We start from the raw sequence: 18,933 nt of genomic DNA on the forward strand, positions 1-18,933 counted from the left end.
TGTCCAGGAGCAGGGGCACCCCACACACACACCCCAGCACCCAGCACTGCACCCAGCTCGCTTTCACATCTTTATTAGAAAAAAAACAAAAACCAAACCGAACCAAAAGTTCCTCTCTGGTCGCCTGCACTCCCCCCAGGGTGGCTTAGCCCGGCCGCAGGGTGCAGGGGTGCCCCCCGCCCCCCGCCCCCCCAGCAGTGCGGCAGGGGCACAGGGTGGTGGCTGTGGGAGGGGGTTGGGGGCAAGTGGTGCCACCCCGTGCCCACATGCTGATGCTCTTTGGTTGGTGCCTGTGGGGGCCAGGGGTGCCCCCTTCTGCACCCACGTGCTGCTGGGGGTGGGGGGGCGCGTTATGGCTTGGGGAGGGCGGGGGGGGACCCACAACAGCCCCATGTGTGGGTGCTGGGTGCCGGGTGGGGGGCATGCACGCGTGTGGCCGTGCGCATGGAGGGGTGGGTGCACCTGCATGCAGGGACACACGTGTGCACACGTGTGCGTGCAGGGACATGTGTGTGCACGGGGCTGCTGTGCACCCCTGTGCAAGGGGGCACCCCTGGGTGCACACGCCTGGAGGGGCCCATCCACACAGACATGTACACGGAGGGTGCCCACAGGGACGTACATATACATGTGTGTTCACCTCCACATGGGTGTGTGCATACCCTTAAGCATGGAAATGTATGTATATATAAATACAAATATATATATATACACATGTGCACACAGGCACGTGTTCAACGCACATGGGCTGTGCCCGTTCGTATATGTGCCGCTACACGTATACATGATGTAGGCCCACGGGTGTGCTCACAGAGGAGGGGTGCCCACAGCGGGGCTGTACGGCTCCTGCACGCGCATGGTGCCAGGCAGCTGCCCCTATAGCCCTGGCTGTACGTATAGAGACATGCACATACAGGTCCCTATGCACACATGGCAGTGGGCACCGCTGGTGAGACAGGTCCCTGGGGTGCAGGGTGCCCAACCCCACCCCGGGGGGGTTATTTCTTTTTTGGGAAGAAGCTGAACCGTTTCTCCTTGTCCTTGCGGGGCAGGGGAGGCTCGGGGGGTGCCGGGGCAGGGGGCAGGGGCAGGGGCAGGCTCTGTGCCTTCCCCCGGCTGCTCCGGCACTCGTTTATTGCTGTGCTCAGCCCCTGCAGCCAGGCCTGCAGCTCCTCCTGTGGGCACGGGCATGGGCTCAGGGGGAGCTCCCCTGGCCCCCCATCACCTTCCTGTGGCCCCCGGCGTGATGCCAGATGCCCCACATCCTCCCCAGCCCCCCAGGCACTGCCTGCCCTTCACTATGTCCTCACGGCACCCCTGGCGGCCCCGTGGGCACTGCCAGCCACCCTGTGTGGCACTGAGCACTACAGGTCACCTAGTGTATCCGCTGGCACTACTGGTACCCCCTGGGCACCTCTGGCCACCCTGGTGTCCCCTGGGTACCACCAGCCACTCTCTGTCCCCTTGGACATCTCTGGCCATCCCCTTGTCCCCTGGGCATCTCTGGCCACCCCCGTGTCCCCTGGGCATCTCCAACCCCACCGTGTCCCCCCAGGCACCACCAGTCACCCCGTGTCCCTCCAGGACACCCCTCACCTCATCCTTGCCATGGAAAAGCCACTCGCTGCCGTTACTGAGCCTGGGGACAGAGCGCAGGTGCCAGTGAGATGCGTGCCACCTCCGTGATGTGCCATGCCGCACTGTGCTGTGCCAGCCTGGCGCCCTACCTGAGTTTGAAGACGTGCTTCTTCTTCTTGTAGCCAGCGGCCACCTCACAGAGGGCATCCCGCAGCCCCAGGGGCTCCTCGCCGTGGCAGGGCAGCCCCAGCGCCCGGCTCTTGGCATCCTTGAAGAAGGCGAGCTGGCCACCCCGCAGCACGCAGTACCGTGTGCTCCATGACCTGCCACCACAGCAGCGCCATCAGCCTGGCACGCACCCATGCCCCCCGGCGCTGCCACCGTGGCCACCGCCGTGCCTACCGGTTGGATGCCCGCTTGGTGGCTGCCTCCAGGTCGTGCTTGCGGCCGAGGTAGCCCTCCAGCTGGATGCTGCAGGTACGGGCCGGCAATGTGGCCGGCTCCTCTGGCTCCTCCCGCGGTGGCCACGGGCTCGGCGATGCTGGCTCCTCATCGCCTGTCATCCGCACCAGCTGCCGCAAAGCAACAGCCCTGTTACACCACGGGGTCACCATCGCCACCAAAAACCACACCCTGAGGTGCTGTCCCCTCCTAAGGTGGCATCCCGCACGTGGCGGGTCCCTGTCCCCAGTGGGGGACTCAGTCCCAAAGCCGGGGGGTGCCAGCTGGGGGTCGGTCACCCCCAGCTCTCAGTGCCAGTGACCCACCAGCTCCAGGACATGGGAGCCAGTGGCTACTGGGATGACCCCAGTGAGCAGCTGGGATGCAGTCCTGCCCTGGGACCCGCACCTTGGGCTCAGGACGGTGCCAGAGCCCCCCAGATTTGGAGTGATGAAGTTAAGCCAAGGCAGGCAAGCAGCCCCAGGAGCCACCCCAGCGTCACCTCCAACCAAGGGGGCTTGGGGACAGCGAGGGTGTCAGCAGGCAGATGGGGTCTGGTCAGGGGCCATGGTGCTTGGTGAGCAGGGTGCCTGGCCAGGGGCTGGGTGCCACAGGAGGGGCTTGGCCAAGGGGTGCAGGGACCCCAGGGTGCCTGTCCTCTCCTCTTGTGCCCACAGATGGCCCCAGTGCCACACAGCCGTGTCTGCCAGCACCACAGGGTCCTGCGGAGTGCCCTGCCGAGAGGGATGCTGTCCCTGGCATCCAGGTGTGACAGTGTCCCCAAGCAGGCAGGCAGAGATGGATCATGTCCTCGAGCAGGCAGAGGGGGTCCTGTCCCCAGGCAGGTGAACGTGGCTGTGTCCCCATGCAGGGACTTCAAGGAGCCAGAAGATGCTGGCGTCGCCCAGCAGGCAGAAGTGATTTTGTCCCCCGGGAGCCAGAAGATGCCAGTGTCCCCAAGCAGGTAAAGATGGATCATGTTCCCAAGCAGGCAGAGGGTGACCCTGTCCCCAAGGAGCCAGAAGATGCCAGTGTCCCCAGGCAGGCAAAGATGGATAGTGTCCCCAGGGAGCCAGAAGATGCCAGTGTCCCCAGGCAGGCAGAAGAGGCAGAAGGGGTTCCTGTCCCCAAGCAGGCAGAGCAACCAGAAAGCAACCCTGTCCCTGGGCAGGCAGAACAGGCAGGGGGAGTAGAGAGGCTGGCAGCTAGCGCAGGGTGGATGGCACACAGGGTGACAGTGCCCCAAGGGTGGCAGTGCCCTGTGGGGGGTGTGATGCTTCACAGGGTGATGATGCTGTTTGGGGTAATGATGGCCCACAGGGTTCTGATGCCTTGTAGGGTGATGGTGCCTCACAGGGTGACGATGTCTCTTGGGGTAACAATGCCCCACAGGGTGACATCCCTGTGGGGGGGTGATGACAATGTCCCAAGGGCCACGTGTGCTGCAGGGCTGACGTGAGCACGGCCAGCCAGGAACGCTGCTGCTGTGTGTCCATAGGCAGTGCTGCCCGATGTCCCCTCCATGCCAGGGCAGAGCTGGCCCCATTCCCAGCTGGGTGCCATGGTGCCAGGGCCACGCGGTGTCCCCGGGGGTCTCTCCCGGAATGCACGCTGCCTTGCTGACAGCAGAGGATGGTGGCCGGGACCTGCCCGTCCCAGAGCAGACACTCCAGCTCCAGCTGCTGCGCCGATCCCTGAGACACCCATGCACTCACAGGTGCCAGCCTTTGACAGCTGGCCCAAGCCCAGTCATGGGGGGCAGGGATGCTCCAAGCTGCCACAGGGGGCCCCCCGGCCGCCCCAGGAGTGGGGGTGAAGGGGAAGGTGCAGTGCCCATGTGCCCACCCGGCCTTTTGGGGGTTATTTAGCATTTATTCAACTCAAGGCAAGGAACAAGGCAAGGAACGAGGCAAGGGCTGGGGGTGCAGGGAGCCGGCAGCACGACACTGTCACGATCACGGTCACGGGGTCTGCCAGGAGCCTGTGGGACATGCAGGGAGACTTTTTGCTGCCAGGGAAGGAGAAAGCTAAATTCAAGAACTGACCGGCTCTGGTCCATCGGTGGCAGATGGAGAGGCATCCCGTGTGCTCGTGCCCTTCCTCTTCTCCTCCTCCTCCTCCTCTTCAGACCTGTGTCAGGGAGGCAGCCTGCTCAGCATGCCTGTCCCAGCCAGCTCGCTGGGGACACACAGCCGTGGTCCCACGGGGACCCGGGCTGGCTGCTGCTCTCCTGTCCCCGCAAGGGATGAAAGCCCCAGCATGGTGGGGCTCGACCTTCATCCCTGCTCTTCGCCTGCATTTACTGCTCTGAAAGGGCAGATTGCTAAAAAACCCTTAATGCTTTGAGAAGAGGGATGCCCATGCGCCAGGCAGGTGCCACGGGCTGCCTCTGCCCAGGATGCTGCCAAAGCTGCCAGGGGATGGTGCTGGCATGTCTTACCCGGCCTCCAGCTCCCCGTCCAGATCCAGGCAATAGTCGGGAGCCTGGGGGTGTGCTGCCTCGTCCCGTGCCAACCCCTCACGCAGCGTCCGCCCACCCAGGAGCTCCAGCTGCCAGGGAAGGAGGTGAAGGCGTTAAAGGGGAACATGGGGTGGGGAAACTGAGGCAGGGCAGGTAGACATGAGCCAGGACCGGCCATGTCCCACCCTGAGTCTTCCTCACCGTCGTCAGCTTCCTCAGGGCGGCGATACGCTCCTCCCAGGTGGCCGAGGACTTTTCGAAAGCCTCATGCCGCTTGAGCAGCTTCTCCACTGCGTCCACTGTCTGCCCATAGTCGCTGCTGGCCAGGTAGGGCTCCTGCGCCATGAGCCATGACTCGGCCACTGAAGCATCCCGGGAGAACTGGCACACCTCCAGCACTATGGGCAAGGACAGGCAATGCTCAGCCCCCTACCACCATTGGCCCCCTGGACAAGCCGCGGTCCTCCCCAGACCCCACGGACACACTCACACAGCCGCAGCCGGTCCCAGCGCTGCTCCCACATTTCCATCATGGCCTTTCTCTTCTCCACCAGCTCCACCAGCTTTGCCTTGATCTACGAGGGGACACTGTCATGCGGTGGCCCTGGTGGCACCGTCCCTGCTGCCCCCCAGCTCTGGCTGCCCTCACCTCGGGTGAGTCCTGGTGCTTGCGATGCAGCAGCTTCTTGCCCAGCTCAAGACAGGTGGAGAAGCTCTTGCTCCGGGCGTCCACCTCAGCCCTGATGCCCTGGTGATACTTCATGAGCAACTCCACCGAGGAGACATCCCTGGAGACAGAGAGGTGCCAGCATCAGTGGTGACATTGGCACTGGGTCCCAGCAAATGGCACCGGACACCCACTGGAGGCAGCCATACCTGGGTTTCTCCTGCGTCTCGATCTGCCGGACAGTGCTCTCCATCCAGGAGAGTAGGTCCCGTGCCATGCCAAAAAAGCGATGCTTGTCGGCCGTGTCAACCAGCCGGGCCCGGCGTCCGCTGCATGCCTCCAGCAGTGCCCGCAGGGCTCGCGCCACCTCCTGCTCCTGCTCCTGGATGCCCGCTGCCTTCTCCCCGGCGTAGGCAGTCTGCAGGCGTGCTGCCGTCTCCCGAAACTGCTGCACCTGCCCGGCGGAGCCAGAGAGCGCGAGGGATGCTGAGTGCCGGTGGCGGCAGTGCCAGGCATCCCCGGCAGCTTCGGGAGGCAGCCTCACCTGCGTCTCCAGCAGATGGAGGTCGCGCTCGAAGGCGCTGTGCATGCGGTGGAAAGCCTCCACTGTGCCAGCGTCCTCGCCCAGGTCCTGGGGCAGCTCCTGGTGCCGGGCAGCGATGAGGGCCAGCAGCTCGGCGCCGTCGTAGAAGTACTTGTGCAGGTCGTAGGAGGCAGCGAGGAGCTGCATGCGGGTGTCAATCAGCTCCAGGAGGTCAGCCCAGCTCTCATTCAGCCCGTCTTTCCATTCAGCCATGGTGGCCGCCTCTGCATGCCCGGCGTCAATGAGGCCCTCGATGGCCAGGTTCACCCGGTCCACACGTTCCTGCCCCACACTGCCTGTCTCTCGTGCAAACTCCCGAAACTTATCCCGCAGGAGCTGCACAGGGGAGAGAAGAGTCAAGTTTGCCCTCCCCGAAACTGCACACCTCCACGCCTCCCCAGCACTGGCACCCTCACCGTGACATGGTCCAGGTCCTGCCCCATCTCCTGGGAGGAGGCAACCACATCACGCTCCGCGATCCACTGCTCCAGGTCTTCCTCCTCCCGCTTCAGCTGGAAGAGGTGGGACATGTTCTCCAGGCGCCGGCGGCGCTCCTCGGCCGCCTCCTTCAGCCCCGCGTAGTGCTTGTCCACCTGGCCCTGCAGCCGGATGATCTGCTCCCTGCGCGGCCCCGGCACACAGACACCCCAGTTCTCACCCGGGAAAAGATGCCCCTGACCTGCCTGTGTTGCCAGCTGGGGTTTTTTTTTGGGGGGTGGGGGGGCGGGACACGACTCGCTCTGTGCTCCCCATGTCCCTCTGCCACCACCTCCCTGCCGCAGCTGGGGCCATGCCAGCGAGGCAGAGCAAGACACCAGGGCAGCCAGCCCTGCTGGAGCTCCAGCCCAACCATCCGCACACCCGAGTGCTGAGGACACGGGGCTGCCCTGAGGGACAGGGGACACACACCGGTGGCACCTACCCCTCAGGGTGGCCGGCAGAGAGCAGCTGCTGAGCCCTCCCCGCCAGCTCCTTGATGGTTTGGCCATAGTCCTCAATGGACCGCTGCTGTCGGACATGTCTCTTCAGCATCACCAAGCTGCTCTCCTCATCCTGTGGCATGGCAGACACCAGCACCCTCAGCACTGGGCATGGCCGAGGGAGAGGGATCGGGGTCCAGCCCCAGCACCCACCCTATGGGCATGTCCTGCCTCCATCCGATGCAGCAGGGAGCAATGGTGAGCTCGGTGGGGTATGGAATGGCATGGCGTGTAACGGCATGGCTTGGCACAGGACAGCATGTAACGGCCAAGGCATGCGATGCTTAGCATGGGATGGATTGCAATGGCCAAGCATGGCATAGCATAGGGTGATCAGTAATGGCACAGCATGCCACGTAATGACAAGGCATGGCATGGGATGACCTATAATGGCATAACAAAGGGTGGCATGGATGGCATGGCATGGGATGCTGCGTAATGGCATGGGATGGACAGTGTGTTATAGCACAGCATGACATGGCATGTAATTGCCATTGGATGGCATGTGATGGGATAGATGGCATATAACAGCACAGCATGGCATGGGATGGTATGTAACGGCATGACACACCGTAGTACTGGATGATAACAGCACGGCATTGTCTGGGTTGACATAGAATGCACCAGCATGGCACAGCCCAGCACCCCTGCAAGACACGGGGGCACCACATAGAGCCACCCTCACCTTTGGCTTCTCCTCAGCTCCCATGAAGAGCTCCTGCTCGCTGATCCAGGCCTCAGCCTCACTGGCATCCAGGTAGTACTGCTGGGCCTCGCCAGCTTCCCGCAGGCGCTGCTGCCGGGCGGCCGCCTCCTCCTGCAGCGTCACCCACAGCCCCTGCAGCTCCCGCACCCGCGCCTCCAGCTCTGGGCTTGGCTTGTCCCCGCTCACCGCTGCCTCGCCCCGGCTCAGCACCTCAGCCAGGCGGGGGGCATGGCCCGACAGCTCCTTCTGCAGCGTCTGCCAACGGGGTGGGCAGTCATGGTGGGGCTCACCCATGGGATGGGTGTCCCCAAGGCACCGGCCAGGTCGGTGAGTACCACCACTGCACCCAAGGCTCACCTCATTCCTCTTGGCCAGGCGCTGCACACTTGGGAGGTCGGTGCCGTGCTCCGTCGACCTCGCCAGGGGCAGCCGCTCCTGCACCCACAGCTGTGGGCGAGAACACCCGCTGAGTGGTGCACGGCACCCGCTGGTACCCCCGGCACATCAGACCCCACCACCACAAGGATGCTCACCGTCTCATCCTCCAGATCCCGCGCAAGCTGATACATGGTCTTGGCAGTCTCCAGCTCCTTCCTCTTCCTCTCCAGCAGCTCCAGCAGGTTGAGGCATTGCTGCTGGAGCCTCTGCTCATGCTCATCAACCTCCTGCACATCCTGGGCAGGGGCAGGGCCCTGCCACCGCAGCTCCTCCAGCTCCTTCATCCACGCTTGCACTTGCTCTTCCAGCCTCTGACAAGGCAAAGTCATGTGAGCCAGGGGACAGAGCCAGGCTGGAGACCCCCAGGGCACCAGCCAGCTCCATTCAGGGACACAACCCGGCACCTCAGACCCACTCCCCGCAAAGGAAAGGGCAAGGTGCCAACAGCCTTCGCCCTCACCAGCCACTCGGCCGGCAGTGCCACCACTCACCGTCAGCCTCTTCAGCAGCAGTTTGGTGGCAGTGAGGTCCTTGGCCTGCTCAGCAGCACGCAGCTCCTCCTCCGCCCGCCCTAGCCAGCTCTCCAGCTCCTCATAGCTCCGAGCATACAGCGCCAAGCGGTTGGCCTCAAAGAGCTGCCGGCCCTTCTCCTCGGCGGCATTGCGCAGCCTGTCCCACCGCTGGCGCAGCTCACCTAGCCGCCGCACCACCACCTCACTGTACTGCGGCTTGCGGCTCGCCAGATCCTTCCCCTCCTGCCGGCAACACCAAAGAGGTTGGTGGCCACCGTGGTGTGGCTCCATGGCGGCATGGGGACCTCCTGCCCAGCCAAGGGGCTGGGAGGTTTCCAGGCACCAGTGCTGGCACTCACCGTCTCTATCTTCTCCAGCCAGCCCTGGCTGGATGCCAGCTCGGCCATGAATGCCTGGTGCTTCTGCCACTTGCCATGGAGGCCACGGGCTTCGCTGTAGGAGGCGTCCTGTGCCGTCAGCATCTTCTCCTCCACCCAGGCATCGAGCTGCAGGCAAAGGGTGTCAGAGCTTGGCCAGTGGCAACCACCCAGCACCGCTGGCCGTGCTGAATGCCCACCTCCTGGCAGCTCTGCAGGAAGCTCTGCAGCTCGTGGTTGTCCTGCAGCAAACCCGCCGCCTCCTCCGCCTTTGCCGTGACAGTCCCATGCCTGGCAGGGCGACCAGAGACAGGTGGCATCAGTCCCCTGCCCAGGCGCTGCCTGCCCGCCCGCCAGCCAGCCTGTGCCAGACTCACCGCTCCTGGAGGGCCTGGCACTTCTCGGCGATCTTCTCTGCAAAGATGTTCTCCTCAGCTGCCAGCTTGTTGCCACCAGCCACTGCCTGGGGGACCTTCTTGGCAGTGCTCTCCATGCCAGCACGGAAGTCCTGGAAGCGGCGCAGGGCGGTGGCCGAGCCCTCCAGCGTGGTGGGCAGCTCCAGGTGGGCCAGCGTGTACTCCTGGCGGGGCACAACAGGGGGTCGGCACCTCCTCAGGGTGCCCATGAGCCAGGAACGCCCCCTCCTCGGGCACCCACCTGGTTGGTGAGGAGGATCTCCGCCTGCTTGGCGTCACGGAGGAACTCCTGGAAGCCATGGCACTGGCCAAGGAAGTGGTGCCGAGCCTCCGCCATCCTGCCCAGGGCAGCCCAGCCAGCCTCCACACCACGCAGGCGCTGCTGCAGCCCCTCGTACTGGGGGTCCTCCTGCTCACCCACCACACGCTGCCCTGTCTCCACCAAGGTGACAAAGGCGGCCGTGTGCTCTTCCACGTCCCGCCGGGCAGCCTCGTGCCGCTGCAGCAGCTCCTCCGCCTCGGCCAAAGAGGCCGGCACCTCGTCAGCGGCTGCCACTGCTTTCTGAGCCCCAAAGAGCCAAGCCTGGAAGTCATCCAGGTCCTGCAAAAAGCTCCGGAGCTGCCCAGCTTCCCCCAGGGAGGCTGCCCGCTCCGCCAGGGCCACCTGCAGCTCATCCCAAGCGGCCACCGTCGCTGCTAGCCGCACGGCCACCTCCCCGGCCGCCTCCGGCCGTTCCTCAGCCAGGCGTTCAGCCTGGGCGCGCAGGGTGGCCAGGCGGTCCTCGGCCACCGCCAGCTCCCGCTCGATGCCATAGAGCTTGCGTTGGGTGGCCAGAACGCCAGCCAGGTCCCGGCCAAGCTCAGCGGTGGCCTTGACCGCCTGGGCTTTGCTCTGCAGCCATTGCCGCGTCTCCTCGCACTCCAGGCAGTAGTTAAGGAGGCGCAGGGCTGAGCCCACTGCCTGGCGACGCTCCGACACCAGCTGCCTGAACCGGTCCCACCTGCAGGGCAAAGATGGGTGATGGCAGCCAGTGGGGACGGTCCCAGTGTCACCCCCTCGCCCCGGTGTTGCCTGCCACCATACCTCTCGTTGAGCTGCTCCCGGCACTGCCGAACCTGGGGGCTGCGGGGGTGCCCACTCGCCAACAGGCCGTCGGCTGCCTGGTTGACGGCAGTGATCTGGGAAGCCACGGTGGCCATCTCCTGCTCCAGCCCGTCCAGCCTGCGGGGACAGCTCGGCTGAGAACGGGCAGCAGCTGGGGACATGGCACAGCAGCACCGCCACCGCGGGAGCCCCTACCTGTGCTGTGCCACATCCAGGTCCTCCAGCGCCTGAGGGACCTCCAGCTGCTGCAGCCAGGTCTCCTTGGACCCCATCCAGAGGTGGCAGGCGTCGCTCTCCCCAAAGACAGTGTAGAGGCTGAGGGCATCCTGCAGCTGTCGGCTCCGCTGCTCAGCCAGGGCAGCTGCCTCGGCGTGCAGCTCCCGCAGGGCCACCAGCCGGTTCTGCGCCTCGGGGCCAGCCCGCAGCTCCGGTGGGAAGCCCTCGGCTCGCCGAGCCAGCCCATCCAGCTGCTCCTGGGCCGCCGCCAGCTCCTCCAGCAGCTCCTGGTGCTGCCGCAGCAGGGCACGGGTGCGGGACTCATCCTGACCCAGCTCCTCGGTGGCCGCCCGCCGGCGGGCATCCTGCAGCCCCTCCGCTAGCTCCTCCATGTCCACCTGGAACTGGAAGAAGCCCTCGGCCTCCTGCAAGCCACGGCGACGGAAAGCCGCCAGCTCCTCCAGCTGCGCCCACAGCACCCGCACCGCCGCCCCCCGCTCCCGCAGCTGCCCAGCCGCCTGGCCCGCCAGTGCCAACCCCTCGCCCGCTGCCAGTGCCCGCTCCAGCCGGCTGCCCCGGCTCCGCAGCTCAGCCTCGAAGGTGGCATGCCGGCGCTGGAGCAGCAGCACGCCTGGCAGGTCCTTCCCAAAGTCCAGGGAGGAGTAGAGCTGCTCCTGCTCCTTGATCCAGCCCTCTGCTTCATCCAGCTCCCACAGGCAGGTCCAGAGGGAGCGGGACTGCTCCAGCAAGGCTCTCCTCCGGGCTGCCAGCACCTGCAGCTCTCGCCGGCACAACTCCAGGTGGCTCACACGATCCCGGATGACTTTGGGGTCACAGGGACGGTAGCCTGCCCAGGGAGCAGGGTGGGCACCCATCAGCAGGGCATCCCGGCTTCCCCCAGCCATGCCATGGTCCTGGGGCATCCCAGCATGCCTACCCTCAGTGTCCGCAAAGCGTAGAGCGGCAGCGCTGATGGCCCGTGTCTTCTCTGCCTGCAGGGCCATGTCACCCTCCAGCAGCCGGTGCGTCTGCAGCAGCTCTTCTGCTTCCAGAAGGTGCTTCCCAGATTCAGGTGATGCCAGCTGCACCTGCAGGAGAGCCCCAGCTGTCAGGCACTGCCAGCTCCAGCAGACAGCACCCACTGCTACCCAAAAGCCACCGCCAGCACCCCCACACCAGGGTCCAACCAACACTGTGCCAGGTGGGACCAAGGCACCCACCCATGGTGGCACCCAGCGCGCACAGCTCACCTTGACCTCATCCATCCAGTCGATGCTATGGAGCATCTCCTGGAAGAGGTGCTGCAGGGTGAGGTTCATCTCCAGGCGCTGGCGCCGGGCAGCCAACAGCTCCAGGAGCTGCTCCCAGAGCCGCAGGATGTTGTCCTTGCGCGCATTGATGCGCTGGATGTCATGGTAGCCCTCCACCTCCAGCTCCCTCGCCACCGCCTCGATGGCCTGCACCCGCTCCTTGTAGGCAGCCGTGTCTGTCTCAATGGCCTCATGCTTCTTCTTGGCTGCCTCCACGGCTGGCAAGTCCTGGCCAAAGTTGTCCTGCCCCCACACACAGCCCGTGGTGAGGCTCTGGTGGGGTACCCCACTCCCCGGGTGGGTGTCCCCAGCCTCACCTGGGCCACCAGGCGCTGGTTCTCACTCAGCCAGGCCTCCCGCATGGCCGCTTTGCGGTCAAAGCGCCGTGCCAGCTGCTCCAGCTTCTCCTGCCGGATGAGCTCAGTGCGCAGTGCCAGCTCCCGCTCGTGCTCCGCTTTCTCCAGCTGCTCCCAGGCCTGGGGGAAGGTGGCACTGGACAGGGGTGGCACCTGTGTCCCACGACCCCACCACCACCGAAGTCCTGCTTTGCTGGTGAACACCAATGTGACTCATGGGTAGGGGAGAATGGATGGAGGAACCCAACCTGCCCTGGAATGGACCTGCCCTGCCCTGGGGTGGGCTCGCTGTGTCCCGGGATGGACCCAAACTGCCTCAGAAATTGGACCTGAACTGCTCTAGGACCCATTCCAGGATGGACCTGAACTGCCTTGGGAGATGGACCTGAACTTCCCCAGGATTTGAACTGCCCCAGGGTGGACCCAGCTTGCCCCAGGAGATGGACCTGACCTGCTCTAGACCAGACCGAATCTGTCCTGAGATAGACCTGACTTGCCCTAGGACCTGAACTGCCTCTGAACGTACCCAAGTTGTCCCGGGACATCCCTGACCTGCCCTGCCCTGGGACAGCCTGGGGAGCAAAGCTCCCAGGGATACTGGGCTAAGAGCTGCCCCCAGAGCGCTGGGGGAGCAGCCGCGTGTCCGCACGGCACAGCACGGCACAGCACGGCACATGGCCAGGCTGCCGGCATGGGCCCCATACCCGGTTGATGTCAGAGACCAGGCGCCCCTCGTGCGGGGTGTAGACGCGCTGGTTGTTGGCTCGCATCCGTGACTGGATGGTGAAGAGCAGCACCTCCAGATTGCCCTTCTCCTGAAACCTGCCCCAGAGAGAGCGCTCAGCCCAGGGCACCCATAGGTGCTCAACACCCCTGCGTGGCCACGGGGGGGTCAGGAGCGCTTACTTGGGGGGCTTCTCCACGGTGCGGTACGTGCTGAAGGCTTGCAGCTGGTGCTGCACCCCGGCCAGTGAGTTGGCGAAGCTGCGGCTGTTGAGGGAGGCGATGGTCTGCTCGATCCAGGTGAGCAGGTCAGAGGCCAGCCCCCCGTAGCCCTCAATCATCCGCTCCGTCTCCTTGGCATGCTCAATGACCTGCGGCAGGGCTGGCAGTGAGCGTGGGGTGCTGGCACCCCAGCAGAACCCCCCACTCCTCACTGCCATTCCCTACCTTGCCCAGACGCCTGCCCTCCACCTCCAGCACCTTCATCTTGGAGAAGTAGTGGTAGAAGGCCACCACATAGGTGATGATGGACTTCTCGTCGGGGTTCTCTGTGAACACATCTGCCCGGTGCGAGCGAGAGGTGTCAGTCCTGACGCAGTCCCCGCATCACCCCGGCATCACTCCAGTGGCAATGGGCCTCATGAGGTCCCCCCTTGCTTGCACCCAGCCCCCCCCTCCACGGGGTGAAGACTTCTCTGTGCCTCTACAGGGCCTGGGCATGTCCCAGGGTATAACGGGGAAACTGAGGCAGGAGGCTTGGCAGCAGCAGCAGCCTCACCTTCAGGGTCTAGGAGCGGGGTGATGCCCAGATGCCGCTCAGCCACGCTGAACGCGTGCTCCAGGTTGTGCCGGGCATTGGATTTGGTCAGGTTTTGGAAGTCAACCAGCTCAGGCCTGGGGACAGAGGGTGAGGGACAGCAGTGACATGCTCATGGGACATCCACCAGTGCCACCACCCTGGCATGTCCAGCGCCTGCTGCCATGACACCTACCTGTGCCTGTGGATGAGAGCATTGAAGGCCAGCCCGTCCTTCCAGCTCGAGGTGAAGTTGGTGACGTTCACATGGGGATATCTGTGATGGGGAAAGGGTGTCACCATTACCCTCTGGGCAGCCCTGGTCCCTGGCATGGTGGGGTGTGGGTCCAACCACCTACCCTGCTGTCTTCATCTGGCACCAGAGCAGCAGCGCATCCCTGGCTGAGCGTGTCTCCCGGCCCTCCTGTGTCTGCACAATGATGTCCTGGATCTGGGGGCAGAAGGACATCACAGGGTTGGAAGAGGACATCCACGGGGGAGTGCTCCTGTTTGGGAATAAGCCACGGGGTGCTGAGCCAAGGGGTGCCCCCCACCCACCCAGACCCACCTGGAAGCGGAGGATGATGGTCCAGATGAGGCCAAGGACGAGGCGGTGGTTGCCATCCACGATGTCGTGGGAGCCCATGTTCTCCAGGTGTACCCTCTGCTCCTTCAAGAACTGCAGTGCCTTGTCCACGTTCTCCAGGCAGTGGATCCGCATCCGTCCCTTGGTGGGCTTGGGCTGAGGCATGACATTTTTTAGCACCCTCTCCTTCATGCCAGGCACCCCAACCCCTGCCCAGAGACACCCCTGCACCCCTGCTGCCACCCCAGCGCTGGTGGAGCCTCGGTCAATGCCAAGGTCAACAGCCTCGGTGGAGCATGGCAAGGGTCCCAGGGTCTCCGGCTGGATGGGAGTCCTACCAGAAGCTCTCCTGACAGCACCTCCAGCAGCTTGATGAGCACCCGCCCATCCCGAAGGTCCATGTAGAGGTCTGAGATGCGGCAGGTGACACGAGCCAAGTGTGAGTTCACCCACTTGGTGAAGGTTTTCTTCTGCACAGCCTCCCGCTCGTCTGCAATGAGAATAGGCACAGTGGCACCGGCACCAGGGACAACCTGGGAGGACCACAGGGACCCAAGACCCATCCCTGACCTGCCAGGGCTTTGATGCGGGAGCGCTCAAAGAGTCGTGCCGAGCTGTTATCGTTGTCCAGCTCATCGTCAGAGGCGTCCCAGCGGACATTGATGCGGCTGTACTGCTGCTGCAGCTCTAGCTGCTCGTAGTCGTTGGCCGAGGTCATGGTCCCAGTGTCCCCCGGCCAGATGGCCGTCGGCTACCGGCAAGAGGCCCCTGGGGGAGAGCAGAGGCAGCGGGCATCGGCATCGCTTGCCGTCCCTGCCACACATGGGGATTTGCAGCTCAGAGCTGCTGGTTAAGCTGCTCAGAAGGATTTAGCCTCACCCAGGTGTTGGGGGGCACCCGGCGGGTGCTGCCCACTTGGGGACTCACCCTGCTGGCACAGACTCCTGTGCCCACGGCTACGAATGACAGTGCTTCCCGCCCTGGGTCCTGTCTGCACCCCCAGCACCCTGAGCCAGGTCCCCATGGGTGTCCACCCAACCCTTGGGTGCCCTCAGGAGAAGAGGGTGCTGCTCACACCCACCCCAACACCTGCGCCATGGAGGGGCTTTGCCGGCACCCATGGCAGAAAGCGGGTGACAGCTGCTGGCCGGGGGGGGGCACCCGCCCCCGGGGACATTTGAGATACAGATAGGACACGGCCAGTATCTAAAAATGCCTGCGAGCAGCTGTCGGTGGCCCAGCCGGGCAGCAGAAGGCTGCTGGGGCCCCTGAGGGGTGCAGGGAGCCAGGCTGGGCCCCTCTCTGGCCAGCACCCCAGCCAGGACCCCCCCAGCACCCCGGGGCTGCGGGGAGCCCTCAGCCATGGGCGCCCGGTGCAGCTGTGGGAAATCCCGGTTGCCCCTAAGTCCCTTGTGTCCCCATAAGCCATGACAGCATGTGGCCCCCCAGCCCCCCAGGGACCCCCCAGGCAGCTGGCGGGCTGGAGAGCTTTATCGGGGCTGGCAGGGCTGGGCTGGGCTCCGCATCCTAATCGCAGCCGCCCAGGCAGGGCCTTGGCTCAGCAGCGGGCTTGCATGCAGGAGTGTGCAAGGACACGAAGAAGCGTGCAAAAGCATGCACAGGCAAGCAAGGACATGCAGGAGCATGCCAGAGTATGCAAGAACACGCATGCATCAGCCAGGACATGCAGGAGCGTGCCAGAGCATACATGTGTGAGCAAGGGCATGAAGGAGCATGCAAAAGTGTGCACACATGAGCAAGGACATGCAGGAGCACACCAGAGTGTGCATGTGCAAGCAAGGACATGTAGAAGCATGCAATAGCATTCACATGTGAGTAAGGACACATAGGAGCGTGCCAGAGCATGTAAAAGCACACATATGCAAGCAAGGACATGCAGGAGCATGCACACACAGAAAAGGACATGTGAATGCACGCAAGCACATGCAAGGCGGCGCATGAGAGCGTACAAGGCCATGCAAGCACACACAGGAGTATGTGGGAGTACAGAAGAGCAGGGCCTGCAGCCCTCCATGCCCTAGCTCTGTGCCACTGCCGGCCAGCACAGCTGGCACTGGGCTCGCCCTCCTGTCCCACCGCAGAAAACCCCTGGGGAAGCCCAAATTCGGGGATCTCCACCCCAACACCGCAGGATCTGCAGCTGCCCTGCCCAGGCACTGCGAATGGGCTGAATGTGCTGAGTTGAGTCAGGTCTCTGCAGCACACCACAGCCCGGTGGGGGACCTCAGTCCTGGCTGAGCCCCCCGCCACCACCACAGCGGGGCCACGAGCATCTGAGGAGGCGGCAGTGATCATGCCAAAGGGAGCCACAGCAGGGCCCAAGGGAGCCGCCAGCATGCATTTCGAGCAGTGGTGCTCACTGACCCTTTAAATCTCCCTCTGCCGCACTGGCACCTTCCAAACAGCCCTGTCTGGCAGAGCCACGCCACCACCAGCACCTGCCACCTGGGGATTGCCATTCCACCCGCTCCGCAGGAGAAAAGCCAGGAGCGCCGGGATGCCGGCCCTGCTGCCAGCATCCTGTGGCCGGGGCCAAGGCAGTGTTGCTTTCCCCGGCCAGTGGCTCAGCACCGTGAATCAGCACTTCCCACGAGGGGCTGGCACTGTGTCGCTGCCGAGCCCCCCTGCCAGCCCCGGGTGATGTCCCCCCTGCACCCCAAGGGTGGCCAGGGAGCGGTTTGGTGCCTGCTGCCCATGGCACCCTCGAGCCCCTTCCCCGGCTCAGCCCTCGCCACCACAGCATGCTGCTGAAACATCACCTGCCAGCACATGACAGCTCCTTGGGGTGCCCCAAAACACCCCGAAATAGCTGCCCCATCACCTCTGCCCGCAGCCTGACGGGTCTTTGGGGGCCCTGCTGCCTGGCATCACCCCAGCTGTTTCGATTCACCAATTAACTCTATAATTTTGCATCTCCCCCAAGCCAGCGGTCAGCCATGCTCCCGGTGCGGTCAGCCACATTGGGAAGAGGCAGAAGCCGGGGGGCACCCCCACAGCCCCCCGAAAGCTGCCTGCCTCCCAGGCACAGGGCCAGGGCCAGGAGCAGATGGCCCACTCAGCACGGTTGCTCGGCACAGCACGGGGTGCCTGGGCATGGCACGGCTCCTCTGGCCAGCAATGCCCGCTCCGGCCACGGCTCCCACCCAGCGGGCGAAGGTTTGGGTTTCCCCAGGGCCAGAGTTGGTGTGAATGCCAGCCGTGCCAGGACTGTCCCATGTCACCTAACCCACCAGTGCACTGAGTGGTGACACACACACGTGCTGACACTCCACAGACATTTTTGGCTATAAATAGGCCTCCCCTGTGCATGGCCAGGCCAAGCCCCACTCCCTTCTTAGGAGCTGCCCCTCACACCTCCTCGCCTACCCCAAAACCACCAGCCAGGGCCCTAAAAACACCCGATAGCTGCAGTATGCTCCTCGGGGGGGCCATGAGGGCATCCACCAGGGTTGCAGGGGTCTCCTTTTGCTTGCCACCCTCCCCAAACGCTCCTCCTTGGCTTAACCCAGTGGAGTAAAGGGGACTGCAATCCCCTGACTCCAAGAGCTGGAGATTTGCAAAGCCAAAAGGCCGCCCTGAAAGGGGAGCTGGGAAATCAGCTGCCCCCCCACCTTGGCTTATTGGGGTGCGGGCAGGGGTTCCCCCAGCCCAATGCCCGCCCATGAGCATCCTCCTGCTGCTGGGACGAGGGGGCCAAGGGCACAGCAGCCAGAAAAACTCCTCCCAGTAACTCCAGTTTCCCCAGTTGGTGGTGGCGGCAGGCCAGGCAATGTGCCCCACCATGACCCATCACACAGCCCCTCCGGAGACACCTTGCCCACCGTGTCCCACTGGCACGTGCCTGGCTGGGAGCACCCAGGAGTGGTGCAGGGACCCCGCTCAGGGCTGACACCCCAGGGAAAGTGTCCCCAGGGTGTCCCCAGAAAGTCACCGCCGCTCGCCCGCCCCGTCCTTCCCAAAGCCACGCGTCCCCGCTGGAGATCGCAGCCCCGGGGGACACCCGGTGACAGCAGACTCCCCGCCGCAGCGGGAAAACGGGGGTGCTGAGCTCCCCCGGCGGGGTCCCCCTCCCAAACTTTCCTCCGTGCCCGCAGCCCCCGCGGTGCTCGGGGCTGCACCGCAAACCCGGTGTCCCCGGGACGAGCAGCGCGTCCCGGTGCACCCCCCCGCCCCGCTTTTCCGCGGGGACCGGCGCCTCCCGACCCCCCCCCCCCCGTCCCCTCCCCGGAGGCGGCGCATTCCGGTGCCTGGCGGCGGCGCATCCCGGTGCCCGGCGGCGGTGCCCGCGGCTCTCACCTGCGCGGGGCGGCGGGCGGACGAGCGGCGGCGGGCCCGGGGCCGGAGCCGGGACCGGAGCGGGGCGGGGGGAGCGGAGCCGCCCTGCACCGGGATATAAATAACATTATCTGGGCGCGCAGGGACATTCCTGCCCGGGGCCAGCGGCGCTGCCCGGCCCAGATAGCCCCGCTCCCCCCGGAGGGCCGGGCCCAGGCGGGCGGGGACGGGCCGCCCGCCCCGCAATGCAGCACAGCGGCCCCCCCCGGCCGCCGCCGCCACCGGCCGGGCGCGGAGCGGCGCAGGCCTCCGCTGCCACGGGTGGGGTTCCCCGGCGGGCCGCCCCCACCGGTACCCCGTGCTGGCCCTGCTCTGTGTTTCCCCCC

General features: G+C 65.0%; 1 protein-coding gene across 1 annotated transcript; it reads right to left on the reverse strand.

Annotated features, from left to right (window-relative positions):
• Positions 1 to 57: 57 nt before the first annotated feature.
• SPTB (spectrin beta, erythrocytic) lies at positions 58 to 18,733 on the reverse strand. Its single transcript, XM_080405740.1, has 36 exons — positions 18,569 to 18,733; positions 14,822 to 15,019; positions 14,590 to 14,741; positions 14,234 to 14,407; positions 14,025 to 14,116; positions 13,862 to 13,942; positions 13,648 to 13,763; positions 13,317 to 13,429; positions 13,053 to 13,240; positions 12,851 to 12,968; positions 12,108 to 12,266; positions 11,731 to 12,033; positions 11,418 to 11,568; positions 10,460 to 11,327; positions 10,244 to 10,381; positions 9,401 to 10,160; positions 9,121 to 9,323; positions 8,944 to 9,034; positions 8,726 to 8,872; positions 8,346 to 8,609; positions 7,950 to 8,165; positions 7,774 to 7,863; positions 7,396 to 7,671; positions 6,653 to 6,783; positions 6,147 to 6,351; positions 5,692 to 6,066; positions 5,357 to 5,601; positions 5,130 to 5,268; positions 4,971 to 5,055; positions 4,682 to 4,878; positions 4,460 to 4,569; positions 4,065 to 4,149; positions 1,981 to 2,150; positions 1,728 to 1,901; positions 1,597 to 1,639; positions 58 to 1,175 (listed from the first exon to the last, which is right to left on the reverse strand). Exons 2-36 carry the CDS (start codon positions 14,967 to 14,969, stop codon positions 999 to 1,001), a joined length of 6,984 nt encoding a protein of 2,327 aa, XP_080261866.1. The 5' UTR covers positions 14,970 to 15,019; positions 18,569 to 18,733; the 3' UTR covers positions 58 to 998.
• Positions 18,734 to 18,933: the final 200 nt, after the last annotated feature.

The sequence above is a fragment of the Falco punctatus genome, assembly GCF_963210335.1.
Source record: "Falco punctatus genome assembly, chromosome: 10".
Lineage (NCBI taxonomy): Eukaryota > Metazoa > Chordata > Aves > Falconiformes > Falconidae > Falco > Falco punctatus.

What these genes read in the sequence shown, in the direction of transcription:
- SPTB (XM_080405740.1), bottom strand. Translation starts at nt 14,969, where the DNA reads ATGACCTCGGCCAACGACTACGAGCAGCTAGAGCTGCAGCAGCAGTAC. An exon ending in TGCTGTCAGGAGAGCTTCTG is followed by an intron (nt 14,408 to 14,589) that starts GTAGGACTCCCA and finishes GTCATGCCTCAG; the next exon opens with CCCAAGCCCACCAAGGGACG. An exon ending in GACGGGGAGCTGGAGGCCGG is followed by an intron (nt 4,150 to 4,459) that starts GTAAGACATGCC and finishes TCCCTGACACAG; the next exon opens with GTCTGAAGAGGAGGAGGAGG.